The following is a 27,911-nucleotide window of genomic DNA, read 5'->3' as shown; positions in this document are numbered from 1 at the left end:
CACGAGAGGTCTGATTCAATATGCATCGTTTATTGATTTATACAAAATTAAAATGTGTAATCCTCTTTTCATGAATGATCCACACAGAGATAGAAATACATGAAACATGTCAACATGTGTCAGCCCGTGTCCGAATACAAAGACTATGTGCAAAGTGTTTCTCAGCAGGTAGACGTCCTGCAGCATCACATGCCAGGCCTGTGTGCTTTATCTAGGCAAACAAATGCAAATACAGTCATACACACCTTTATGAGGAGCGACACACGCTTCTTGTGGTTCTTAAAAAGTCTGTCACAATACAAAGACGGCCGAGATGTCGCCTCACACACATCCATGTGCCCATGTGCTCAAACACACACACGCACACACACACACACACACATGCACACACACACACACACACACACAACTATACACTCACATTTTCAGTAAAGAAAAGTAAAATTTTTAATTCATCTCATATAATTTACTGCAGTTAATCAGCAGGGATATGGACCTAATATTCAGTATTTTTTATTTACATTATTTATTTATCTGCTTATGTTTCAAGTCCGTACTTAATAAAACCTTATTTGCAACTTCACATCATACAAACGACCCACAACACCTTTTGGAAAGAAAGAATAAATATGAAAAAGAGGAACATGGTACTGGTGATTTTCCAATAGCCCAATTGTAGCAGCTGGGCTTTCATCCACCCATATATTATGCTAATAAAGGAGAATTGTCTTTCACATCCCAGTTTGGTACATATTCAAGCATTCACATCAGGCCAGGTGTGCCTCCGTTTGGCCATGCAAAGAGTCTACTGTCAGTGTTTGTGGAGTGTACTGACAGGGTTGTTGTCCAGTGTCCACAACAGGGAGTGTGCAGAGGTACCTTCTTTAATAATGTCACAATGAGCTACTGTAGTCCGAGCCTAACACCAGCTCTATAAGCTTTACACGGCTGGTAATAATGCCCACTATGAACACTATAAAGAATCTTTAGAGTAGCACGTGTTCATTACATATAGTTACATGGAATATAGATTTTTGCTATCAGCTGATATGCACCATGTAGTGTTGTGTTGAATCCCACTGAATGTTACAGGAAGCCAATCAGTAATCGGACTTGAGCCGAGTTGAGAGGTGAAGAACTGCATGCTGCCTTTAACTCACTCCTAAAGTGCTTCTCTCATGCCCGAGACCATGCGGTGTCCGTCAAGCCAATCTTGCCGTCCTGCCACCATCACTCCTGCAGCAACACGCTGTCTTTCTGGGTCTGCTTCTCTGCAGCTGATCGCCCGTAGGCTTGGGTGCTACTAGAGGAGTCGGACCCCGGTGCTGGTCATCGTCCGAGGCCTGGACAGGTCAGACTGAAGGTGGGTGTTGGGGAGCGGGAGCCCCCCGTGGTCAGCAACGGGACATGCGCTTGCGGTACTGCTCCACCAGTGGGACCAGGCACTGAGGTGAGCCGCTCTGCAGCAGGAAGGGGTGCTCCAGCAGGTCGGTGGCGCTGGACCGCTCTAGGGGGTCCCGAGTCAGCATACGGTCCAGGAAGTCTTTTAGGACTGGGGAGACCTGGACCACAGAGAATTAGGTGCACATTAATTATAATTATTATGGAAGTAAAGTAACAAGTTGCACCAAGAAGCAGTGGAATATATTACAAACATTGTCTTTTTCTTTTTTTTTTAAAAAAAAACTTGAAGTCACAGCACTCAAGATGGCATCTGTTTGACAACCATGCTAGCAATTCTGTGAAACTTTGCTTGGGAACAGTGTTGTGTTGAGCTCAATGCAAATGCCAATAATTGTAAAACATATTCTATTAAGGTTGTCAAAAGTATCAATACCTATTTACTTGTTCAATAACAAGTGTATAGATGATACAATAACCAAATCTGACAGCCCAATAAGTTAAAAACTTATTAAAAAAAAACTGATCTACAATAAGATTTTTAACACAAGACTGCACAGATAGTAAAGTTATTACTGTTGGTATGTGCTCAGTGACTTTTTCTGCACCAGCGAATGTAAACGAGGAGAACATTTCTAAAGATTTTGTGAATTGTTGTGAATGATATCAAGTTAAGTCATTATTTTGTGTTACTGAGTTTATAAATCAAGTGACTTGGTGTTTACTTTATCTGTTCTTTTAACCACAAAAGGAGCCTACTCAGATTTTGCATCACATTTAGATAATGTTAGATAATGAAACGGTTTACTAATGGAAAAAATGTCCAGTTTGCATCCAAGTATGTGGGAATGTCACTTGTTTTGCAAGTATTTACTCAGAAAGTATTGAACAAAGCAAAAGATTGACCTGATGATGGTGCTAGAGGAATACAGTTCATCAAGGGGGTGGCATGAAGGTCTGTTATAAATTTTATAGCAATCCAGCCAGTAGTTGTTCAGATATGTCAGTCTGGATCAAGCTGGTGAACTAAAACACCTACACTGCCATCTGTAGTCACATTGCTAACATGGATAAATACACATATCACCTTTTAAAGACCAAACTGTGTGAGTCCGTCTGTTCTCGTACCTGGCTGACATTTCGTACACTTGGTGCCGGCTCATCCCTCAGCCTCTTCATCGCTGCTACAGGGGTTTCACTGAAGTACGGGGGCTCTCCATCCACCATCTCCACCACCATGATTCCCATCGACCAGACGTCCACCTGGAGCACCATCAAGCAGTCAAATTACAGTACGTGACAGATCCTAAGGCACAGATTGCCACCGTTGGCATTTACGCAACGTGAGAGTGATCGCCGCTGTTACTCAGCGTGCGTGCATGTGAATTCGCGCCTCCTCACCTCAGTGCCATATGGTGATTTGGAGATGACCTCAGGAGCCATCCAATAGGGTGTCCCCACGAGAGACTTCCTCTTAGGGATGTCTTTGCTGATCTGAGCGCAGAAGCCAAAGTCTGAAAGCTTGACCTGCGGGGGAAGAGAGAACGATTGTACTACTGAGAAAGAAACAGAAGTAAAGAGAGAAACAAAGAAAGAAAACATATCATACCCTTCCGTCTAAAGTGAGTAGTATAGAGTCACTCTTGATGTCTCTGTGGATGACTCCTTGTGAATGAAGATAGGCCAGGGCTTGCAGAACAGCTTCACACACTGTGGCAATCTGCTCCTCACTCAGCCTGCAGGACACACACACACAATTACACGCAAATACGAAAAACACATTTTTACATTAACATTTCACACTTTTCCATTACTAGTTGCAACAGATCATCAGCTGAGAAAGCTGAAATTCAGTGATTCACCGCACATTAAAGGCAACGGCAGGGAGTGCAAGGTTCAAAAAAACAACTCCCACACAGCAGAATGACCCGCAGAATATGCTCAGTCCTCTGCGATGTTGATATTACTATGATATTTTACAAATGAGACATAAAGCAACAGCAAGCAAGATCAGTGTACTACAAACAAGGGTAACAGGAGGTAACTCTTACCTAACAGTTGGCAGTTTTATCCCACACATGATTCTCATCGCATCGAAAAACTATATTAGGTAACCACAAAAAACTTCCTGCATTAAATTAGGTTGTTTGTCTGCTTCTTAATTCAGACAGACTTCAAAGGGGCTAAAAAAAAAAATCTTGAGCCAGGAAAAAGCAGGAGATGCAAAGGGACTCTTATTCTTGATTGTTCTGTCAATACGCTGATTATCTCAGCTTTTGACAAACAGTGGCTGTGACAGCTGGCTCCTTCTATATGTCATCTAGCCTGACAGAAATTGTTTCATCCCTTTGAGTCAGGAGATCTAACCTTGAGGTCATCCCGTGGAGATCGAGCCAGCCATCTGTTAATAATGTAAAATACATTGACAGCTAAAAAAAAACAACACACCCCGACAACATCCATCTCCTTCCTGCCGGTCGATATGTTTTCCTTATTTTTTAATGTTTGGCCACTGGACAACATGACAGCATCAGTAAATCAAATTCTCAACAAAAATCGACTTCCCACATGGTATCCAAACATGCACATATTCGATTATGTGATTGAATTATTACTTTTCCCCGGAGAAGAGCAGGTGAATGAGAGTCTTTGTGGGTCTCTTCGAGCTGTTGGAATCAACACTGATCACTCAGCAGTCGATACCACACTACCCCCTTGTGGTTGATTTACGTTATTAAAGATGATATCATAACTTGAACAGAATGCACCAACACAGCTTTCACAAGGGGGAACAAGATGATCTCGTGGATATTGCCCATACCTGGTTTCGGACACGATGTTGGTCAGCGCTCCACCCTGCAGGTACTCCATGATAACCCACAGCTCCTCCTCCACCAGGGCTGACTTGAACATCTCCACCACGTTCCTGTGCTGATAGTCCCTCATGATGACCACCTGCAGCACAAAACGTTCACAATACACCAGCGTATTTGTTAAGAGATGTCACCAATAACGCCATGGACATTAAAAGAGTTCTCGAGCAATTCAGTGGGGCAATAAAGCTAGGGAGAGACCGTTTTAGTGAAGAATCGATGCTGCACAGGCCAAGACATCCTGACTTCTACTTCTTTAATATGGATCATGCTCCGACTACGCAACTCAATAGTGTCTTTGATTAGAGATCCTGCTTGGTAAACACCCACCTCTTTCAGTGTCTCCAAGCCAAAGCCAAGATAACCCTCCAGAGCCACAGAAAATGTTATACAACTGTTTTTTTACAGGCTGAGCAGCACTCCCAATGATGAGCAAAATTTATTTCCTGTGCAAAATCAAAACAGTGCCCCCTTGGAAAATTATCAGTTGACCCTGGTGTATATTCCATATATGGGGCTAATATGACTCACTTTTATAGGTCATGCTGACCTTGCACAGGCCGCCTCTGTTGTAAAGACTCTTGGAAACAGGGACTCGTGCAATACTTTGAATTAACCACTACTGCAGCTTTATATTAATCATATCAAATTCGTGTCTCCAAGTCTGACCCAGACTTTTGGTCATTCATCTGGACATGGGTGCATCCATTTAAAAACTGCAGAGGGAACTACTGTACATCCAGGGCAACTTTCTGGCCGAACCAAACCACCCTGGATATTCCATGCTTGTTTACATGTGTGAAATGATGTCCTTCAGGGAAACTCTTACTTTCTTAGTTTGCTTTCAGTTGGACTCGGAGACAATAATTTGACATTTTTAATATAGAAATCCTGTTTCTGTGAAAGTCATTAGATGCAGTCAATAGTCAAGTCTTAAAGTATTTCATGTTAAGTGCTTAAATATCAAAGGTAATTTCCTAGAAATAAACGTTCTTCAAGTAAGTATTTATATATTGTCATGGTTTGAGTTTTGGGTTTAGTTATTTCCTGTTTTATTTTGTAGTTCTCTCCACATGTGTCATGTTTTGCTTTTCACCTTCTTCCTTCCTTTTTCCCACTTTTTTTCCCCATCACCTGTGTTTCATTTGTTTATTAGTCCCTGTCTATTTAAGCCTGTGTTTCTCTCTCACGCTTTGTCAGTTCATCTGTTCTGTTTCCCCACATCAGTCCTGTGGCTGCTGTGTTCTTTGTCTTCCTGCCTGTCTTCCTGGTGCTTCTTTGGTTTGTATTTTTTTAGCTTTTGTATTTTTGTATACTTAATTCTCAGATTTGCCCATGCCTGCTCCTTCTGCTCCTCCTGATTTTGTTGCCTTTTGTATTTGCCTTTTGTGTTTTTGTATTTTGTAGCTTGGACACTGGACGATTGGTGTTTGTTTCTGTTGTTATCTGATGGCCAATACAATACATTGATTTAAAAATGCACAACAGTACAATGTAATGTACATCCCATCACTAACAATATCCAAAGTTATGGGAAATATGCCAGTTTGAAATAAAACCAAACTAAACTTTAAATTTCAGAACCTTAAGAACAGCAAGTCTTAGATTTCCTTAGATTTGTTGCTGTAAACCTGAATGAATAACTTGTTGGGAGATTTGTGTTGCATTTTTTTGCGAGGAATCACTTTGTGCCAAGCAGGGTACTCTACCTCATTAAAGAGCAACTCTCTCCTCTGCTGCCGCCGCAGGTCCATCATCTTCACCGCCACCTGTCTGCCACTGTGCTTCTCCGTAGCGATACACACCACCCCCGTCGAGCCCTCCCCAATCTTTACAAAGTTCTCCAGGTAAGACCGCGGATCGCCTTTGTCCACCACCATCTGCAGCGCCGCCTTGAACTGTTCATGGGTGACTTTGGGTGGGTCTGGCGGTGGTCTGGGCGAAGGATGCTGAGGGGGTCTGAAGGCAGGGGAGCAGGTGCCTGGAGGGCTGGTGGCGAGTGAGCCTGTAGGAGAGGGTCGAGGTTGGGAAGGGCTGTCCTGCCGGGGGTAGGGAGGATTCGGGCATCCAGAGTGTCTGAGGAAGGGGTCAGGCCCGTTCGGCCTCAGTCCCATGTTGGGAGACAGGCCCAGCGTGTAGCTAGCTGAGGAGCGAACTGTCCGCTGGGGTCTGATGCCGCCCACAAGAGGACTGCTGTTGCCAGTGGGCAGGAAGCCGGAGTGGTACCTCACTGCCGACTCTGCCTGCAAGATAAGAGTAAATGGGGTGAGGAACATTAAGGGAGAGAGCTGAGCGAGAGTTGGCCGCTTGCCTGGGGTCCGAGACCTGTGTTAAAAGTGAATGTAAATCAAGTCCTTCACTCCCACTCTGCATCCACTTCACCTGATACGACCCATGTAGAGATGTTGCTATATGGACCCAAGTGTCTCACTAAGATCTTGCCAAACACACCGTTTCTCAACTTTAACAACCCCACTGACACTTTAAACACACATTTCATATTTAATGCTAGAGTTACATAAAATACCCAACCCCAACTTTAATCACCTTTAGTGTAAAAGTCAGTCGATATGCTGCCTCGCTAAAGTTTCCACTACCTCAGCAGGAAAATGATCCCCTATCAATTCCTGACAAAAAAACTTGTATTTAATGGATTCAGGGCTCGTGCAAAACCATGCCGTGCACTAATAATATGATGTACATAATGTTAGCACAAGTATGCATATATTGTGTATTCTGCGAATGATGCATAATGAAACTGCACACTGTAGTGCCAGGCTTACTTTCAGGTCATAGGAGGAGAACGGCCGCCCGGGGCTATTCTGTGGGTGCATGTACATCGGTAGGTTGGGCCGGAGCTCTGCGGTGACTGTCATTTGATCTCCATGAGGCTGCTGTATAGTCATTGCTGGGCTGTAAAAGCAAGCTATAGGTCTCTGACTTGGAGGCATTCCCCTGGGCAGCTGGAAATCTCTCTTCCATATCACTCTCTCCTGAGGGCTGCCCACCTCACCACTCATATAAGCCCCGTGACTTAGCATCGGGATGTTCTGGGACTGAGGCGGTTGCGATGGTCCCTCCTGGGAGCTGATGCTGACTTCATAGGTGGACTTGGCTTTCGGCAGGATCCCATTGGGCTGCAGAGTGATGCTCTTCTTCATGCCCAAGTAGGGCGTGTTGGTCTCGCTGTGGATGTTCCGGGCCCTGTCCCTCCAGTCGTCTTGACCCGCATCGTCCTCGTCCTCGTCATCCTGCGTCAGGCCTTCGTACTGGTAAGGGTCTCCCTCGTTCACCTCCCCCAGCCTCCCCAAAGACTGAGCCCTCTTCCTGGCTGAGGGGCTGCTCTTCCTCAAAGAGTTGGAGCTGGTCACAGACAGGCGGCTCATGTCATTGATCATGGCTGTGATGTAGTCTCCGTGACCGATCATGCTCCCACGCACAATGGTCTGAAAAAGGAGGAAGCGTTCATCACTGTGTGCATGCCACGATCACATTATAGAAGGATTTCAGAGTGAAAGGAATAATGAGGCTGACATAACCATTGCTCAGAGGCGAGTTAAATTTAGACTTGAGAATCTGTAAAGGACATCTTTTTCATTCTTCAAAGACAGCGACTTAAATCATTTCCCTCGTGGTTTATTTTGACAATGCACTGACAAATATACCAAATGTTTCAAGAGACACACTACAAATATAGAGCCTCTGCGACTATTAATATGTTACAATTATCAGACACTTAAGTTAACTGCTCCAGTAACCTTTCAGATGGTATGCATAGAGGCATTAGAAAAACAAAGGCTGAAGCTTGCCCTGACAGAAAATGATCAAACTTATGATCCTTTTTTAGCCACAATATTGTTACTGTAGTAACAGACTGCATGGTGGCTCATTAGTCCCTCTCAGGGTAGAGTCATGTTCAGTTCACAGCCAGTCAACAGCCTCTCCTGTTTCCCTGGTTCGGTGCCATTACATCTGCACAGGGGGTAGAGGTCAGATGACACTCCATCTACTGTAGCACCTCTGAGAGAGGACAGAATGACAAGCGATAATGGCCTTGGTGAGACATCCCATTTTAAAGAGATGCTTTAATAACGATTTTTTTTCCCCCCACGTATCATTTCACAATTTCCTCCCTTTGTGTTCAAATCAGAGCAATAATCTGAAGCAGCTTTTTGCTTTTGGAAGTTGACAGTCATCTTGATGACACTATTGAAACCACAAACCTTGTAAAGCATCTGTAGAAATTCTCATTCTGGTACGGGAGGAAAAAAAATGATCTGGCTTGTTTGTATTTCTTTAAACCAATCACAAATGTCTCCGGTAGCGCTGAGCCCAGGATGTAGCCGAATAATTACAAATAGTGACAAATCTGGTGGGACATCAGGACATATTTCAGGGCAAAACAACACTTTGATAACTCGTTAGCTAAGGTTAGCATTTAACCACTTGCCAGCTAACATAATCACTTGACTCCATCCAGTATGTTTCACCTCCAGGCTAAAAAATAAAAAAGGTGTCAAAGATGTGTTGGACTCTAGCTAGCAAAATGCTGACATGATGGCTCTCATATTGATCAGCACAAATCACATCAGCACATTAATGAAATGTTGGTGTTTTCTCAATTTTCTTTCCCGTAGGGTCACAAACGGCATCGACAGTGCACTCGATGAGGCGTGGATATCCTTAGATTTGCAGCCTTTATCACTCACTGGCATTTCCTTTGCTGTACCTGCACTTTTTATCCCTTCTGCTTGACATCTGTGGGAAGGCACCGTGGACTGTTATTAATTGCCTGTGTGGAGTAATAAATCTTGTGGCCCCTCTGAGCATTCAACATTGTACAGTCAGTGTACACAGCAGGGTCATTAGCCAAGCCCCATGATAGATAAGAAAGCAAAAAGACGGGGAGGGGAGCAGGCCTTCCTTTCACCACGTAATCAGAGGATTATGGCATTTTCTGAGACAGCAGAATCCCTCTGCAGCACTGAAGGACTCGTCTGCATCAATAAAACTAGCAGCATATGTTTATGCATCAGTCTCTCTGAGATTAAAAAGCTAAATACGAGAAGGACAACTCCTCACGATAGCTTAATGAGGATCTTGTTGAATGGTAATCGTGATCAGCTCAAAGTGAGGCCAATGGATCAATAGAGATCAGTGGAAGGTGGGGTGTACCTTCTTTGGCCTCAGCTCCACCTCCGTGATCCTGGAAGGGTCCACCATGGGTTTTGGCCTGCGCAGGTTCTCTATCAGGCTCTGCCATTGTGTCGGCAGGCCCACGAAGCAGCCATGCTTGGCGTCGAAGGAGGTGTGGACGCGATGTTCAAAGTTCTTTGGCGCTGATATCTCAGGCCTCTTCTTTTTCTTCTTGCGAAACATCCTCAAGTCCACGAGGGCGACAGCTTGGCCTCTTCAAAATGTCCCTGTAGAGAAAAGTATTGAGCCTTTAACAAACTGCACCCAAATTACACACAGCACATGCTCAAGTAACTGTAATCTTGTCATTTAAATATAAGCAAATCTCCCCTGCTGCGGTGATCAAAAAGATGTTCTCTGACCAGGTGTATTCAAATAAAATCTGACAACAGATGATCCCTCCACGTGGGAGAAAGCATTCAAACGGCTCATCTAAAAAGCTGTTCCATATCTGGGATGTGTGTGTCCCACGCTGCCGTGCTGGCTGTCACGAGCTTGTGCCTGTGAGAATGGCTCCAAGGAGAGTGGATGGATTTGTAAGCACATGTGTAATGAAGGATATCTGGTCAATTAAGTCTTATTCATTCTCTGTGCCATTTTACTGATGAGCACGCGGCCGTGCTGGCCAGCGCCCACAGGCTTTCAGTGCATTAGCAGGACAAGGAGTACAACACACAGACACACACTCATGCACACACACATCCACACAAACACAAATATACTGTGGCAGGATATCCTTCATGAACCCTTCATACCCCGTCCTAATTAGTAGCTTGTGTGCCCTTGATTGCAGGGATGGCTAACCACTTAATCCTTGGGTGGATGGTCCTGAATTCGAGCCACTAACTCGGGTCAACCATATGTTAAGCTTCACATTTTTTTAAGTGTAGGGACAAAATTAAATACATTTCATACGTTTCAATTCCTCAGCTGCACAGCTGTACTAGGAGATAATCACTCAAATTTAAGTCCCATGATTAGTATTAATACTGTTTCATGTAGCTCACAGAATGGAGGACGTTCCGGCTAGCCACGCTAGCAGTCAGGCTCAGGGGACTGCAAGTGCTGGTCTTTTTGGTTGTTCCATGTCAGGACACGAGAGGAGACGGCAAGTGATGTAATAAGCTGTACTCGATGGCATGGAATAAACACGCTGCCGCCATGCATATTTCATGCCAGTGGTCTGGTAAATCATGCACAGCAAAGTGCTTAGAATACAGGGGATGTTGGAGGACAGCACACATCTACTGCCTCTGTAAAGTCATCCGTAGTGTGAGTGCGGTTACAGCTTTGAGCAAAGGTATTGCTCTTTTTTTGCTTGTGATGGCGATGTCGGGCAGTCGGTTCACTTCGTAAGTCCAGACGGAAAAATCTTGACCATCGTCCTTTGTGGCGCACTAGCTGTAACTACTTAGCAGAAGTTGGCATTTCCTCTTGTGATCTGCTGCCCCCCTGTTTGTCCTGGGTATGAATTGTACAGCCGGACAATTCTTACATATTGCACCTTTAAGTGTCATGGTTAAGTTACTTTTAACTTTAATATCAACAAGTACTGTACATCAAGTGGCTGCCTGTGGTCGAAGGTGCCCTGCCTGCTAATCATCAATTGACAGCATGCTAACGTTTCAGTTCAAAGCACCACTGTGCCTTCGTACGGCCTCACATAGCCACTAGCTTGATGTATGTGACCAGTGCAGAGGCCTGCAAGATGCCCCCTAGAATATCCAGATATGATCTCCCATCATGCACTGTGAAATGGTGGGAGTTGAGTAAATGAGTTTTGCAGTCGCCTGCAGCACAGCGGGGCGATCACGCTAGCAGCCTCTCCTCTCCCCACCTCCGTCCTCAGATCAGCATGGCTCTAATCGGCATCGGTGACACCTGTTAAGAGGTGCTGCATCAGTGACTACCCCACGCCACTCCCCCCCACCGCCATCGCATCACCAGAAGGTAGCAGGAGGTCAGGCCCACCGGTCACATCAGCTAAAATCCGCCTCATTACAGGAAGGGTTAAGGACGACAGAGAGGGGGGGGGGGGGGGTGTCGCCCTCCAAGGATAATTCAATCACATGGCTAATATGCTAAGTGTTGCATAAGCGCATCACTCTGTGCTCTCCCTATGTACATAATGTGGTGCTGGGAAGGACTTTAATTCTATCTGACAGGGACATTATGGTGTGAGGGCTCTCAGGAGGTGGGGCCAAGATTACAGTCAGGATATATCGGAGAGACAGGGACCCAGTTTCCTTCCCTAAGACACTGAAAGGCTTTTAGCCACCAAATGTGGCTGCTTTTTGGACGACCAACGCCTGAGAAAACAGAAGATTGCTATCTTTGTTTTTTTCTTCTTTCTTCTCTTTTTCAGCTTCCTAAGAGACTATCTGCTTATATAGCTTGGTTTGGGCGTGCAGATGTTGGCATCGCCTGAACAAATATTTACACGTAACGCTCATGTATCTTTTTACAAGCAGATCAATCAATATTTACTCATGAGTCAAATGCAAACTGCTACAGTCCTCCGCTGCCAGCAATAACAGGGTGATACAGGCGCAAATAGGATGGCATTTCTGTGGGACTTTATCAAGATTCCTCAGAGAGCAGAGCATATCACAGTATTCATTATTCATTCTCGTACACGGTTCCCCCTTTGAAGACTCAAACTAGCCACTGTTACTTTAAAGGCATGTAGAGACACACACACACACACACTTGGTTGATTCACGCCGGGGCAAAATTAAATATACAGTTGATGCAATCATTGAGTTACAAGCCTTGATCACATGCAGCTGGCCTTATATCGACCTCTCTGACTCCGCCAAGCTTATGACTGTCTTGATAACAATATGCTATTGAATTCCAAGACCCCCTCGCATAATACGTATGCATGGAGCTGAACTTGCACAGCACATAATCACGCTTTCTGGTCACATCCCCCCGTAAACTGCAGGGACTTGACCCTATGCCTCAGTGGCTTGTCTTGAATCTATCAAAGTGCTGAGGCAAAACTAAGCCCGCCGCTGTCAGGGAATTTGAAGAGCCGAAAAGGATGAGGTCACTTCGAAATTGTGCTACATTAGGTGTTATTTCTACAACCGTGGGTAGGAGCAAAAAAATAATAATCAAACAGATCCAAATGCACGACCGGCAAATCCACAAATCACGTCGCCGGGAAATAAAAATCTCACTCACCGAAAATCACATGAGCACAAAGCTGTTTGTGGCAAGTCGGCTTGTGAAGTCTGACTCAACAAAAAAAGAGAAAAGACGATGGGGCGTGCAAATTGTGTAAAACATGCATCCCATTTCCTCTGCAAGAATCCACACTTGATTGCAGCGATGCTCCAGCCTTACCCCCCGCACCACTGAGCAGAGAGTCTTCACCTGGGCCTCTTGTGCCACGCAAAATCGCAACCAGGCAATCCATATGTTTTACACCGACAACATTACAGACGAGGAGAGGGAATGCTCGAATTCCTGTCATGTTCAGATCATCCCCGAGCAGGAGTTGTGGATGAGTGGGAGGAGATCAGGAGATAAGAGAGATATTGGATTTGCTCGATGTTAGCGCTCCGAGCTCTGTTGAATGATTTTTTTCCCCCTGTTTGCCCTGATTTCTGCTTCTATCTTTTTGTGTTGGCATGCATGCAGAAATGTAGTTAGAGCGCAGGTGACTGTGCTCGCAGGATTAGTATGGTGTTCAGTCCTTCACTGATCTAATTTTAGGACACATCATGCCCCCCCCCTCCTCCTCCCGCCTCCACCCTTCCTCTCAAGCACCAGACACGTGTTTATTTTGTACAGGATTCATGTCAAATAGTGAGGTGAGGGTGGGAGACGATGGAGATGAGGTAATCCTCTTTCTGTGTTTGTCAATGCACGTAGAGTCATAATCCAGCTATACTGAATTACAGGAGCTACATCCATTTCATAGTGGCATAGATAGCATCAAGGTCTTAACTGCTGTTTTTTTGGACTCTGCAGTGCAGTGTGGGGGGCTTAGAGATTGCTCTTCTATCAGCTTCATTATGATGACCGTTCTGCCCTTTGAGTGTAATGAGACTGCCTCACTGGGGAGGGGGAGGTGGTGGCGATGGAGGGGGGTGTTGTGTCTTGGTTGGTCATCTTTTCCTTGTGCTGTGTCTGTAAAACACACACGCAAGCACACACACACGCGCGCCATCTGAGGACATGAAAAAGGTACACGAGCACCCAACGTGACCGGACAGTACAATAGCAGTGTTCATGATTTAAGTTGATGTCTGCTTTCTCTTTGAAGTCACCTCTGCAGACACAGAAGGACTGTCAATAGGAGACGACAAGTGATGTCATAAAATGCGTTCAGCGATATGAATAACACGCAGCTGTCATGCATATTTCATGGTAGAGGTCTGATGTATCATTGGGCACGACAAAGTGCTCAGATAATAAGGAGGGTCGGAGAACGGCGACATCTGCTGTGTCTGTAAAGACACCCATTGTGCAAATGTGGCAACAGCTGTGGCTTTTGGTAGGTGGGTTGGTTGGTCAGCTAGTTCGTTCACAACTTTGGCCCAGACTGAAATATCTCAAAATCTATGGGATGGACTTTCATGAAATTTTGTACGACATTCATGGTCCCCAGAAGATGAATCTAAGGATCTTCTTAGGCTACTTACAATATTGACATTTCTACAATACGGGTTGATATTACATATTACATTGGATATTACATTGATGATACATATTTAGGTTTTTTAGGAGTTTTGTAGCAGGAGGTGGAGGGTATGTTGGTGGACTGTAGCTCAAGACTGTATTTCAACAATTGTTTTGTCATTTGTCATTTTTGTGTCAAACCACTGGATATTATTCAGGGGACCTTGGGACGATTTCCAGATGTGTTTTTGGTGACAAAAAAACAGACATTTTTGGCAGGAAGTCAGGACATTTCCAGCTGTGTTTCTGGCGACAAAAACAGGTATCTGAAATCATAACATGATGTTTTCCTAACCCTAACTAAGATTTGTGCCCAAACCCAACAGAAGCGTGAGCACAGATTTGACTCAACATAATATTAAAATCTAAAGAAATGTAAACTTGCAACAGAAAGATATGTTAAGTGTCAACATATCTGTGGTTTGCAGAAATGTACATTGTCAACATTTATTTTGGTGATTGGGTTAATGGTGATCACCAGCCTTTTCTGCTATTTAGCATCCTAACTTGCTAAACTAAGATGGTGATCAGAATAAACATTATAATTGTTATTGTGTGCATGTTAGCATGCTGATGTTAGTGTTTAGCTCAAAGCACCACTTTGCCTTACAGGGCTCATATATAATATGTTAAAACACAAAAAACATAGAGTTTGTTGTGTTTGGTTTGTCCATTCAGGGCTACTGTAGAAGCACGGACTCTGGGATATGACCTGCTCCCTCTGTAGGTTCAAAAGGCTCATTCTAAGGAAACGAAAACGCAATTCTTAGTTTCAGTGATAATGAAAACATAATTACAAATTTTACATTCCATGTCTGCCCCTAAGTCTCTCTCAGTCCCACACACTGGATGTTTAAGTAAAGTCTCGCTGAGTGTTAGCATAGCTGTAGGTTTTTATTCTTGTTAACTGATTTACAGGTTAAATTATAATTAAAATTGATTCACAAAATAATAGAATTGAACTATTCCCTTTGACCTGACATTGCCCTGATAATAACTGATGACAGCCTCACAAAGCCATAAGCCACATTGTAAAATTGAAATGATCGGAAAATAGGGGGTGGGCATGAACCTCGGAGGAGCTGCTCAGAATTGCGGGAGGCTCAGGAGCAAAGAGAAAAGTACAGGGTGAAGATGTGTGCCAATTCTTTTCCAAAGTGGTCAAACAACTTTCTCAGTCCTCGATGTATTTGTATCGCTAATAAAAGCTCCACTCAGGGGTAAGGACACAATGTGGAGCACATGCAAGGGCATGTTAGGGTGAATGTTGTGGACTAGTTTCAGGATAAGAAGTGAAGTATCAGGCAAAGTAAAGGTGCAGAGAGCGTGCAAGACAAGGCAAACCATATTCAGTGAAACAGCCAATTATGTCCATATTCTGCGTTTACACTGGGTCTGTAAAATAGGACATTAAGCGTGGATGACCCACATTTTAACAGAAGACTTCATTGATGTTGACATATCTTGGGGTATTTAAAATGTCACATAACTCGCAGCGATGCGTCATGTGTAAAACCTCCCCTCAAACCTTTTTATCAAGCAGTGCATGTCAGATGTCACCGTGCGCCGCGATTCTGAGAAAGTAAAAAAAGGAGAGAGCTTTGTCTGTCACTTTCTCATGTGCTGAATGAGTCAGAAAGGGCCCCGGGATCCGAAGCAAATATGGTGAAACGTGATGTCCGTGCCCAACAATGTGGGCTGTCAGTTCTTCAAGGGCAAACATCTGCGCAGGAGTGCACATCAGTCCCGTGTTAATATTGACAGGAGGAAACAAGAAAATGAGAGGTCGAGACAGCGGGAGGAGAAAAGAGCGGGGGAGGAGAGGGGAGCCTGGACACTCAGATGTAGTGACAGAAAAAGAGATGGAGAAGAAGAAAAGGAAGAAAGCGAGAGCACAGACAGAGAAAAGTATAAGGACGGATATCAAAAGTGTCAGCGCCCCAAAAATTAGTGTTCACATGTCTGAATATGTTCTGTTTTGTTTGCAGTAAACAAGCAAAGGGGATTTGAGGACATCAACGCAAGCACATACTACATCATTCCGTCACCTGACATAGTGGCGCTGATTCTCCCAGATGAGGAAATGGACAAGAAAAGCAGTTTTTTCCTGCCCTGAAGTGACAACTGTGGACATAAATGCACAGTAAAAGCAATAGACTCTATCTCCTCCTAACACCTTCACATAATGACATTGTAAAAGGCAACACTTCTAGCGTCCCGGGGCTTTTATGGGATGTTCTATTGATGCTGACACATCACGAGGAAAACACACTCTTAACTCGGGAAGTATGCAGTGTAACAATATGTATACTAAGGGCTGGAGTCAGGAGAGTAGGGAAATGCAGCGCTGACCAACACTCTGTTTAATTAAAGATCCTCTTGGCTCTCGCAAGTGCTTTGAACAATTTGACGCTGTGCTGATAGAGACATATGATCAGCCTGGACCAATGGTACGAGCCCAACTCTTCTCTCTTGGGTCTAATTTATTGATGCGCCGGGCCTCGGTGCAAGCTTTACTGTACGCTCATGTGCTTATGAAAGCTTTGATTTATATTTTTTTAGCCCAGGCCTCAGCGTGTCTCTCCCAGGGACAAAGCGCCAACCATTTTTAACCTCAGCTTCCTTCACAGTATCAATCTGCACCGACTCTGCTACCCTCCTCTGTCACCCGGCATGGGTGCTGTTCCAGCCCAGAGAGGGGAATCATGGCACACTGTCCCAATTTGGACTCAGAGCCTGTTTTAATCCTTAGTGCTTGACGTCTCGTGGCCGGTGGCAACGCTAAGCTGGTAATACACGCTGTCCCTCCCTCCTTCGGCTGACATGAACATGACACAAGCGTTCCTGAAAACAATCACAAAAATGGCGGGGGGGGGGCACACATGAAAATGATGTGCCACCTACACTTGCGTGCTGCGTTTGAGGTCCCCTATCACTTCCTGTCCTGTCAGCGTCCCGAGTACATGTACAAGGGTCTGTGCTGCCAGTTTGTGTTGAGCACAAGAGCAAGATGGGCGACACGAGACGGCCTGAAAAAAAGGAAAAGGATGACTTCGGAAGACGCGCACATCATCCTCAGTGGAGCAGATGTCCAGCTGCGTGTGTGTGCCTGTGTGTGTTAGTGTGCGTGCATGCACCAAAGAGACCTTCTCTCTCACCTCCTCTACCCTTTCTCTCCTCCTGCTTGAATATCAATGAGTAACTTGAGACACAAACACATGGTAGTTGAAGAATCGCCTCACTTACATCGTCGTCATACTCCCGATCATCATCGCGCTTCCGGTCGATCCGATCTTAAGTGCTCCCTTACGGCCTGGTAACACCAGGTGCACAGCTCTTAAGCAGGTGCATGAATGTTGTGACTGCGCCAGTGAAAATGAGTGCTAAAACCAAAATCCATACGCTTCTTTAAAACACCTAAGCTCGAATTGATTTGGGATTTCAGCCTCTGACAGAGAGACTAATAGAGTGACAGTACAGACCTGTTTTCACCAACACAGAGCAGATCACTTGTGTCTTAATGTTTAAAATTCAGAATCAAACAGATTACAGTTCAAACATCGCCTCCCACGCGTTATGCAAGTGCTCGTACAACAGGTTCTCCAATGATTACATTCACCGAGTAAATGTTGTTACAAAAATATGCCACATGTCGGTCTCCTCTCCTCTCTTGTGACTAGTTTTTCCTACAGCATCCCTTCACAGAAGTGTGTAGCAGCTCCAGTCCTCACACACTGGTAGGAACAGAGAGATCACCTGAGAACTCAGCCTACACACATGCTAGTATACACAAATGGTACGGACGGGAAGCTTCTGTCCACAGTGCCCGTAGCAAGTGGCACAGTCTGTGTTTGTCAAGTGGGATCCGTCTGGAAGACTGTTTTAGAGATTGTTGCATCCTCTTTTTTTTCCCGTGAAATAGAGGTTGAGGACAGAAGCAGGGAGAGAGATGGGGGTTGTGGGGATTTTGAGAAGGAGGGGTGAGCAGGAGGTGAAGGCTCCATCACTGAACACATCCAGAAACCCTCTCTGTCTTCCCTTTTTCTCTCGCTTTTCACCCCCACATCAGCACCAGGCTGCACTGCATTCTGCTCACAGCCTCTCCACCTTCTTCTTCTTCTCCATCCACCACGGCTGATGCCTACCGACGGCACACACTAGCATGCTCTTTATCAATGACGTTAAGCCTCTTTTCCTGTCCCCCATACCCGCCATCCCCCCCTCCTCTTTACCCCAATCTCCCTGCTATGGAGCGAGGAAACGGGGCTCTGGAGGGATAAATCACTGTTAGAAGAGGGGAGAGAAAAAAAAAATCAGTCATCCCCCTTACCTTGCTGTCCAGTGAAGAGGAGAGCCTCTCTCCACCAGGAAGGATTGGAAGCCAGAGTGCGCACACACACACACACACACACGCTCACATACACTGTTATCTGCCGCTCACTCACATTCACACACACGCATGCACTCACACACGGACATGCACGCTCCCCCTCTCGTACACACAACGACGAGGAGGGCTGGCTCTCAAGCGAACGCACACTGCAGGCTGCCGCTTGCCTGGGAAAGCCTGATGCGTTCCTCCCTCCAGGCAGAAGCACACACTGCCATCTCAAAGGCTCTTTGTTGGGGCTGATTCATCGCCGGCTCCGTGGCAGAGTGCTGGTCGGTGTAACGGTGCCTGCTCCTGGGGACACAGGGTGACCGTACAAAGGAGGGACAAAGCCATGAAGAGGAAAGACAGCATCCAGGAGGAGAGACTATCACAGCCCCATACAGCTCCTTCCATCCCCCCCTCTCCTTCTCCCTCTCCTGCTCTGGCTCACTGTCTCTCTCTCTCTCTCTCTCTCTGTCTCTCTCTCTCTCTCGCTCTCACACACACACTCCCTCCCACCTCTCTCTCTCTCCCTCTCTCTTCCTCTCTCTCTTTATCACTTCTCTCCTTCTCCTCCTCCCACTCCCTCATTGGGCTGCAAAAGAATTGATAGCGGTGAGTGTATGTGTGTGGCTATGTGTGTGTGTGTGTGTGTTTAAGCCAGTTTCCAGTGACTGTAAGAAGAGAAGAGGCTCCCATACACCCCATCACCTGGGATACCTTTCATCTACCCCGCCCTCTATCTCTCCCTCTGTTCTCCTTTGCACCTAATGTGGGTGACATGAGAACACGAGGGCGATGCGCCCAGCGTGCTACTGTTCAGTCAAATGCATTATCCATGGAATGACGGGGTCAGGGACGGCAGATGGCGGGAGGGGTCGTTGTGCTTGTATGTGTGCGTAAAGACGGGGTGCAATCCTCATCCTCACAATCTGTTTGTGAGTCCACTGTGACCCAAAAATGGCCACAAGAAACTAAAGTTTGCAACACTTACCCCGGTCTAGCATCCTCATTATGTGACTGAAACATTCCCCTCTCTTTTCACCACAATCATTTCCTGAATAATTCATACTGCAGCTAAGACCAGACACAAAGAAGGAAAATGTATTAGGGTCAAGTCGTGCGGAAATGGCTCGCAGAGTGAGTCAGATTTAGGGCACACATGTAGCGCATGCCGTTTTGATATGAGACACGCAACACTATGGCTCTACAACAGGCTTAAATAATGATGTCCCTCCTTACACATCAAATAAACTCAAGTGAAAAAGGCTCCTCTGAGGGCAATCTGCATAACAATGACAGATTTCCCTGTTGGGGGTATAGCACACTTGACCCCTCCCTCTCGACCACTCTTACTTGTCAGCATTATTGTCACAGATATTTATTGGCTTGGCTATATTTTAGGGCCTCGCATGACTTAGTTTCTTGATTTCCTTTGAGCTGTGAACAGCAATAAACAGCCTTGTAATAGGTGTCTTTATGTGCAAAAAGTGGTAGTCATCACCAAAACTGTCCTGTTTACTCAGGCAATCCGATGGGCCGTTTGTACTCACACTCAAATTGCTTTGTGGCCAGTATGAAGGGAAACTGTCGGGGTCAAGAGGTCGATTAATGTAACATTTCTGTCTTTATGGCAGAGTTTACTGAGCCTGAGCAGTTTTTTCTGCAAAACAGCAAATGCATGATATTTTATACGGAGGGTAAACTTTGCCAAAAAGGAGAACATGTCCTTGATTCTATTATCCTTACTACTATTATACTATTATTTTCTTATTATACCAACTTCAATGCTGCAATGATCAAATCAAATACATTCAATCAATAAGTAATAGTTTTATATTAAAAGTTTCATTCATCCCATGCTTTGATAATTTATTTCAAAATTAAATATATTTAATTGATGATTGAGTTTATTATAAAAATATTAACTTGTATATATTCATCTAGTTTTTGTAATGTATTTATTTGAAATTAAATTTTATTTTTAAAAGTCAGTATATTTAATTGATCATTATTAGTTTTTTAATTAATCTAACATCTAGTCTTCAAAGTACTATACATAAATTAGGGCAAAAAATGTAGTTTTGATTTGAAGACAAAATAAAATTTGATTATTGTGCTTGATTTTAGAGTGTATAATAACAGTTTTATGCATAATAAATAAATGCAACAGTAGCCAAATAATTAAAAGGAAGTCCTTTACAGATTCTGTATTTAAGGACATGTTATATTAATATTTTCTTATTTTGTTAGTATAATAATGATATTGTTTAATTTTCATTTGATTTTTTTTAAACATATCACTATGGAAAGACTGAGTTACTGAGTAACTAATGTTGACTAAGATTGCTCTTAGATCACGAAGGACTAAAAGGGTTTATTCAAATGCATTTGTCAGCTTTACTGTCAGACTTAATGATCTTGCTTAAGCATCTCCTTAACAACATTGACCCCCCCATTTGGATAAATAGTGGGAAAATAGCCTTTAATGTAAAAGAGGGCTTACAGTGAAAAGAGAAGTCTTAAACCACTGTGTCATTAAAATGAAAGCCCAGGGGCCACATAAGTGATACTGCCTTAATTGTTTGCATTTCAATACAGTCTATTGTTTCTGTTGAATCTGTGAGGATTACACCGGGGGTTACCAGGGTTCAACCTATACAGCTAAAGCAAATGTAATTTCTTGTGAAAATCCATTGACATTTCCAGATGACCTATAAATCCATTTTAATTCTGTAGGAGTGAGACAACTAGAAAAAAAGACAAAGCTTTTTCCATTCTGGCGCTTGCTCAGCGATAATGTTATATGTACATAAACCTGTTTCTGCCCAGAAAAGACAAGAAAACAGATCACTAGTCAAATTAAAAGCAAAAACCCTCAAGGTACTGTAAGTCACAATTATGAGGTAATATGTCACATCTATGACTTAATAAGTCATAATCATGTTAACTCATGTGAAAGTATAAAATATTGATAAGGGGTGGTAACATCTGGATCACATGAGGTCCCCTGGTAATACCAGTCCCCTCCGATTAGGGTAACGCATTGGTTTTATGTAGCGCCGTGGTCCAGGGGAAACACTGTTTTGTTTTACCGTGTACTTGCTGTATTGAAATGACAATAAAGGCCATCTACAGTCATAATGTTGACCTACTATATCAACATTTCTGACAATACAATCAAAACTATATATATAAAAAAAAAAATATGACATTGTAAATTAAAAGTGAAAGACACTTTTTGGCTGCACTTGAACATGACAACCGTTTGTCACTCCTAACCTTCTCTGTCATCACTTTTAAACGTCATAATAAATCGATCAAACAGTACAGCTGTTAAGCATAATATGGTCCGCTATCAAATATCAAACTTGGTTAGTTGTCCGACAACAGAAAACAGATTTTTTGTTTGTTTGTTGTTTTGCATCTGGTTGGGTGAAACATGGTGGAATTTTGACATTACAAATTATGGACATGGCAGATTATCATAGGAATTAGGATCACAGACAAACTCCTCAATTATAACAAATTATGTAAAGATGTGTGCAGGTAATAGTAATCATGTAGGAATAGGGTTTAAGACTACACAAACATGCTCTCTGCATGTTCCCCTAAGCAGACAGGACCGCCTCTTTACAGAGTTCTCTGTCCTGATTGGATGAAGTGGGCAGGGATACAAGAATATTTTTTTTTTATTTTACTGCATGAGCGAGGCCAGGGGAGACCATACCGACCACACATAATGACAGTGATTACTGTTGGAATGTAGAGATATTCAACACTTAATTTGATTTGAAATATATATATATATATATATATATATATATATATATATATATATATATATATATATATATATATATATATATATATATATATACACACTACTTACAGCAGCTTTATGAACTGCAAAGCTTCAAAAGAAAAAGTGTAAGTCAATATTATGAAATAGTAGATAATGTTTTTTTAATAGACGTATTGTTCATGCTAAGAAATGTTGCATATATTTTTATTTTATTTGCACACTTCCATACTCTCACTCTCTTTCTCTCTCTCTCTCTCTCTCTCTCTGGCCCCCCCCCCCCCATGCAGAAATTGGACTCATGATGTGATGGTGCATTTTGGAAATTCCCCTCCTCCTTCTTGCCTGGCCAGCCAAATGCACTTCACCTGATATAGAATACTTCAGAGTGAGATACCAGAGACTGGGGGCAGATTACTTTCAGTGAACTGGTGCATGCAAGTAGGCCTACACACGGTAAAAAAAAAAAAAAAAAAAAAAAAAAATAGGTTAAGAGCTCTGGTCTGAAACATGGCCCATACAGAGCGTCTGAGTGTTCTTGTCCATCAGAGTAACGGTGCTGGACAAAAAGCTCTTCTCTGAGGGGGCCTGTCCAAAGCGCATTAAGGAAAAGGTAGCCTGCTTCCACCATCTGTCCACTGCAGTAAGAGAAAGCTATGGATTTTCTGTCTGAGGCGCTATCGGAGTCGCTGGCTGCTCGCTTCCGCGGGATGAGCTTTTAATAAGTCCGTGCCAAATAGCGCGCCGCGGAGGACGCATTACGATGTGGTTGTGCTGTGTTATTATGAAAGGGGAGTGCGTCGTGTTGCCTATCATTTATCACAGAATTCCAGCCGCTCTCTCGGTGCTAAGCCAAACATTCAAAGCAGGGACAGTTTGGGAACTCACCAGTTGAGGGGATCTTGGCTGACAGTGTCATATTTCCAATCCGAGATTTAAGTGCGCTCCTCCAGTGGATCCACGCGCAGTGACACACTGTAGCACGGCACATCGGGAGAGTGACCTCTTGGGGATGACCGAGGTTTATGCTGCCCACCGCTGCTGCAAAGGGTGGATTTCACTTGCTAATGAGCCTGCCACCTATCTTCCAACCATTCATCAAAGCCTGCCCCGGCGAGCTGCCTGTGTGTGAAGTACATCCCATCATCACTGTAGATTAGGTTCACTCCCACCACTTTAGTCAGCGGGCTTCTGGGTAACCTCTCCTTGGACAATGATTAACATGTGGGCCAGCTGAATGCATGATTTGCTGATGAAAATGTTATGTTTGGTGGTTAAGTGTTGGGATTGTTTTTTTAAGCACAAGAATAACCTTCAGTGAGGGAGATAACTTAGGTCACTTCATTAGAATTAGTATCATAATGATGGCATTTATGACCGCTTAATGCAGATTGTCCCTACAGTTGTTTTTTTATACTCATGCCCGCTCTTAATATTGCAGCAGCAGATTGCAGTCAACACTAAATTGTTCTAGGGCCCCATTAGTAATACAAATATCATTACCATACTTTCCCCTTGCATGCCCCCTGCTGACAGTGCATTACTAGAATCTCCCTCAGCCTAAAAAAAACACACACACACACACGCAATTCCACTATTCATCCACCAGACGTTTTAACAAGTTTATTGAACACCAGTGACACATGGCCTAGAGGGGACATTTCACTCAGACTGAGAGATGAAACCCTGTTAAATCTCCTCACTGAGGCTGTCTTTCAACTGTGCTGGATTGTACTAAAACATCTGTTTACAACTGAATAAAAAAGCAGAAGAAACGTAAAAAATGTTGTTCATAAGAACAATACGATTAAGAAAACTGGGAGAAAAAAAATAGTGAAATTAGACTTGTGCTGTGGTAGAAAAGCATGTTTAGTATTTACAAACAGTGGACACATGACAGGTACAATCCAGTAGCGTTTAAAAAAAGACTATGACACTTATGTTACTTAAATTAGTGAAGTTTGGTTGAAATTATGAAGTCGTTATTCCACGCGAGGCCTAGTTTGTCAAATTTCGGACTGAAAAGAGTTTTTCGTATTTTATCGAATTGGTTTTTATAAACCCTTTTGTCTTCTTTACTTTTCTGAGCAAATGAATCTCAATAAACAAACATATTAACATCAGGATAGCACACAATACATAACAGTAATGACATGATACTTCTATGTAAAGTTTTGTCTAAATAAAGGTAAAACTCCATAAAAAAGCAATATCAAATTGTCAGTCTTCTTTGATGCATCAGTTTGAAGTACTGGCACTAGCTTCATCCTTTTGACCTCTGACTTCCTTTGATTCCTGTGCCATCTTTTTGAAGTAGCGTTCAGCGCGCACTTCCTCAAAGCAGAACTCGGTGGCGCCGCTGAGCAGCAGCTCTTTACAGTACATGCTCTGCTCTTGTAGTTTTCCTGATTCTGCTTCCTTCTGTTGCTGATGGTGCTCCTGTAGTCTCTTCAGAGGGGTTTCCTCTCTGCAGGGCTTACGAGACGATAAAACTGTGTTCACCGCCGGATTGATCTTACATGGAGTCCTGAGGATGAGATATGGGAGACATCATCGGCAAAATGTTACCGACATAGCCTGTAAAGTCTTATAACTTAATAATTTATGAATATGGTTAACACTTAATTTCTTTTCATTATTATTAAAGTAATAAACTAGTGATGACTGCCAAATGACCACAACAGACAATGTGGTATAGATTGTTTCGTCTGAACACCTCCCTGTAAAATCTATGTTTTCATTTTAACATACAACAAGGACATTTCAACTGGTTGTGAAACACTTTCATCTGAATTCTGATGCCTCTATATGACCTACAAAAGCAAACGAGACCATCAGCGAGATGATTGACTTTTTCTCTCCGCAATTAAAATAGTTAATCTTAATGTCTGTTGGGTGTGATTCCGACTTATCTGGGTCAGGTAGGTCATAAAATTCAAATTAAACTATGTTTTATAGCAGAGTAGTTAGGGGTTTCAGAGCTTGAGGAGAGATGCTTCCCTGTATTCCGATGGTACATCCAAACAAAATGTATTCTGTTTCTTTGTCATCTTTCGTCTCAGAGAAAGAATCAAACAATTACAGGAACCTCTTTATCTAATTATCTGACTTCAGAAACATGTTGCCTGAATGTCTGATGTGTAAAGTAAATGTTCAGCGAATAAATACAATTACTCAAAGCTGCTGATAAAAATGTAATTCTTGTAGTTAACTCACATTGTTGGAGGCTGGTCTGTCTCCTCCACAAATGGTTGGAAAGTGGGTTTGGGAGGCGGTGGGGCCATAACAGTACGCCCATATTTAGACTTCTGGGGCAGCTATGGTACAAACGCATACACAAAATAAATTATTATCACTAGGTTACATTCAACACATTGAAATCTAATAACAATGCACCTCATACCTTGACATCACACCATCTTTCAGGCCTCTGCTCATTCTCCTTTGCCTTTGAGGTGGGAGGGGCCACCCACGACTCCAACTTGGGCTCTGAAGGGCCAGCACTTTCAGTCTTGTTCTCATCAAAGATCACTAATCGGCTATTTGAAGCATTGCCAAGGACAGAGGGACCGTGTGACAGCAAGCCTCCAGAAATACCTGCTTACAAAAGCCATTAGAAATCAAAATTAAACGAAAAATGAAAATGTGACAATTCATTATGAGCTGGAGCAACAGTATTATCAGCTTTATGTGCTTACTTCTAATTGCATGCCCAGTTCTGTTGACTGGGGCAATAGCCTTTTTCTTCCCTCTATGTTTGAGGTCGGCAAGAGAAACTCTCTCGGGTTGTTTAGGCTCATTGTCGCTATCATCCTCCTCCACATTCATCATCACCTGTCGGGACACTCGTGCCTGCAAAGCCCTACAAACAACGATACAGAAAATTGTGACCATGCCGATATTTTGCATTTTCAAACTATATCTGACACTTCACTGACAGAATCCATACTTGTGAAACTGTTGGAGCTTATCATGCGGTTCGGCACATTTCTTGAATCCTTCCTGGTAGACCAGGTCTGCTTTGCGACAGTTGCCCTGATTCTCATATTCCTCAGACCAAGCGATGTAGAGGGATGCCTGTGTCACTCCGATTCCCTGTGCTTGCATGTACCTGTAAATGTCCAAGGGCTCGGGGCAGTTCTCTGCCTAATGACACATGTGTATGGTCAAAGTTAATAATGCTGAATTAGTTATCAAAGTAGCACAAACAGTCAAAAGTCAAATATTAAACGTACAAATTTGATCCAGAGGTCAACATAGCGAGGGTCGTTGTGATATTTCTTTTCATCCGTGAATCTCGTCACAACTCGTTCCAACAGTGTGCCGAGGTTGCTCTCCTTTCCTCCCTGGGGGAAGGTTTGCTCTGTCCACTTAATATAGCTGTAACAGACAGAATTAGGTGAGGAATAAAAATTAAGTTCCTTCCATTGAACAATGGCACATATCGAACATATGTTACTGTTCACATATTTGATTTACCGGTCCCAGACATCAAGTGGATCATCTCCTTCATACATTCGCACTTCAGATTCAAATGCCCTGGAGAAACAAAAAAAGAAACAAATAAGAAACCTCCATCATCAACTGCTTGTAAAAAGTGTTGAACAGAAACTGGTTCTGAAATCTGGTGGGAAGTGCAATGTTAAAAAGATCATCCATACTGTCTCTGCTGGTTGATGGCAGAGCTGACTCCGTCCTGTTGTTGACTGAGCGCCTGATGTAAGGCTGATATGGCTCTGCCACGCCGCAGTGGCTGAATGTTTTCTTTGCTTAGCTCCCATTCCACATCTCCTCCCTCTGCCATTGTGGAATTTTAAACAGCAAGAAGCCTACGGACCAGAAGACACACAGACACAAATGTATCAGTTATTTTGAGGTAATCCAAGTCATCACCAACATATTTTCTTGCACTTGCACTCCACACTGGTGATCTTTATACTCAATGGAATTCACATAGAAGGCTCATTTCCCCCTAACTTCCCATTAGGATAATGGATTTATCTTTTAAGCTATTTATGAAGAAAACATGTTAAACTATCTGGGGTTTCAGTTTCTTCAACATGAAGATTTTGATTTTTTTCTGTTTTGCATGAGTGTCAAATATATTTGGATAACAATGTAGGTCGGACAAAACAAGACACTTCAAGACATTATCATCATATATATTAGACCTAACGTTATCATCTTACTCTATTCTGAATGACAACTTAGATGATTCCAGTGTCCTTGCTAAAGACTAAAGTTAGTGGGTTTTTTCTTTCTAACGTTTGCATGCAACGAGTGCATGACGTGGGGAGCTAACACACTAGCTAGCTAACATTAGCTTTAGTGCGATAGTTTTGGTCGTTGTTCGCAATATTAGCAGAATTTGCAAGTCACAGATGAAAACAAAACTGACAATCTGCCAAACTGTGTTTTTTCATACCGCTTCCAAGCCTCCTCCGTCCCTTTTCCTGATGATTAAAGCTACAACGTTGCTACAAGGACGCTGCTCAGCAGTCGGTTACTGTGTTTTGAACAAGGACCGCGAGAGAATTTAGAGAAAGCTGATTGGAGGAACGAGAAACCGGAAAAT

General features: G+C 43.4%; 2 protein-coding genes across 6 annotated transcripts; both read right to left on the bottom strand.

Annotated features, from left to right (window-relative positions):
* Window positions 1-9: 9 nt before the first annotated feature.
* Window positions 10-23,460, bottom strand: pak6 (p21 (RAC1) activated kinase 6). Of its 3 annotated transcripts, none has more exons than XM_030443110.1 (9): window positions 18,493-19,014; window positions 9,450-9,697; window positions 7,058-7,720; window positions 5,984-6,517; window positions 4,223-4,356; window positions 3,011-3,137; window positions 2,803-2,928; window positions 2,530-2,664; window positions 10-1,562 (listed from the first exon to the last, which is right to left on the bottom strand). In XM_030443110.1, the coding sequence occupies exons 2-9, from the start codon at window positions 9,651-9,653 to the stop codon at window positions 1,395-1,397; spliced, it is 2,091 nt and encodes a 696-aa protein (XP_030298970.1). In that variant the 5' UTR covers window positions 9,654-9,697; window positions 18,493-19,014; the 3' UTR covers window positions 10-1,394. The 3 variants fall into 3 exon arrangements, with proteins under 3 accessions (XP_030298970.1, XP_030298967.1, XP_030298969.1); XM_030443107.1 differs by lacking the exon at window positions 18,493-19,014 and adding an exon at window positions 23,225-23,460 and having other exon boundaries at window positions 1,233-1,562; XM_030443109.1 differs by lacking the exon at window positions 18,493-19,014 and adding an exon at window positions 12,660-13,162 and having other exon boundaries at window positions 1,233-1,562.
* A 465-nt stretch (window positions 23,461-23,925) lies between these two features.
* bub1bb (BUB1 mitotic checkpoint serine/threonine kinase Bb) lies at window positions 23,926-27,904 on the bottom strand. 3 transcript variants are annotated; one of them, XM_030443113.1, is made up of 9 exons: window positions 27,762-27,904; window positions 26,998-27,165; window positions 26,816-26,875; window positions 26,572-26,716; window positions 26,286-26,482; window positions 26,035-26,198; window positions 25,740-25,936; window positions 25,553-25,653; window positions 23,926-24,863 (listed from the first exon to the last, which is right to left on the bottom strand). In XM_030443113.1, the coding sequence occupies exons 2-9, from the start codon at window positions 27,138-27,140 to the stop codon at window positions 24,575-24,577; spliced, it is 1,296 nt and encodes a 431-aa protein (XP_030298973.1). In that variant the 5' UTR covers window positions 27,141-27,165; window positions 27,762-27,904; the 3' UTR covers window positions 23,926-24,574. The 3 variants fall into 3 exon arrangements, with proteins under 3 accessions (XP_030298973.1, XP_030298975.1, XP_030298974.1); XM_030443115.1 differs by having other exon boundaries at window positions 25,740-25,933; XM_030443114.1 differs by having other exon boundaries at window positions 27,735-27,841.
* Window positions 27,905-27,911: the final 7 nt, after the last annotated feature.

The sequence above is a fragment of the Sparus aurata genome, chromosome 16 (genome assembly GCF_900880675.1).
Source record: "Sparus aurata chromosome 16, fSpaAur1.1, whole genome shotgun sequence".
Lineage (NCBI taxonomy): Eukaryota > Metazoa > Chordata > Actinopteri > Spariformes > Sparidae > Sparus > Sparus aurata.
Note: the sequence above shows the minus strand (reverse complement) of the source record. Positions and strands in the feature narration are given on the sequence as shown.

Bases quoted from the DNA above. Each gene is read 5' to 3' on its own strand.
- pak6 (XM_030443107.1), bottom strand. From the start codon at position 9,653: ATGTTTCGCAAGAAGAAAAAGAAGAGGCCTGAGATATCAGCGCCAAAG. The intron at 6,518-7,057 runs GTAAGCCTGGCA...CTTATCTTGCAG, and splicing joins TCTCCTCCTATGACCTGAAA to GCAGAGTCGGCAGTGAGGTA. The intron at 2,929-3,010 runs GTATGATATGTT...CTTCCCCCGCAG, and splicing joins TACTCACTTTAGACGGAAGG to GTCAAGCTTTCAGACTTTGG.
- bub1bb (XM_030443113.1), bottom strand. From the start codon at position 27,140: ATGGCAGAGGGAGGAGATGTGGAATGGGAGCTAAGCAAAGAAAACATT. The intron at 26,199-26,285 runs GTATGGATTCTG...CGTTGTTTGTAG, and splicing joins AAGCTCCAACAGTTTCACAA to GGCTTTGCAGGCACGAGTGT. The intron at 25,654-25,739 runs GTATGAGGTGCA...TTTGTACCATAG, and splicing joins AAAGATGGTGTGATGTCAAG to CTGCCCCAGAAGTCTAAATA.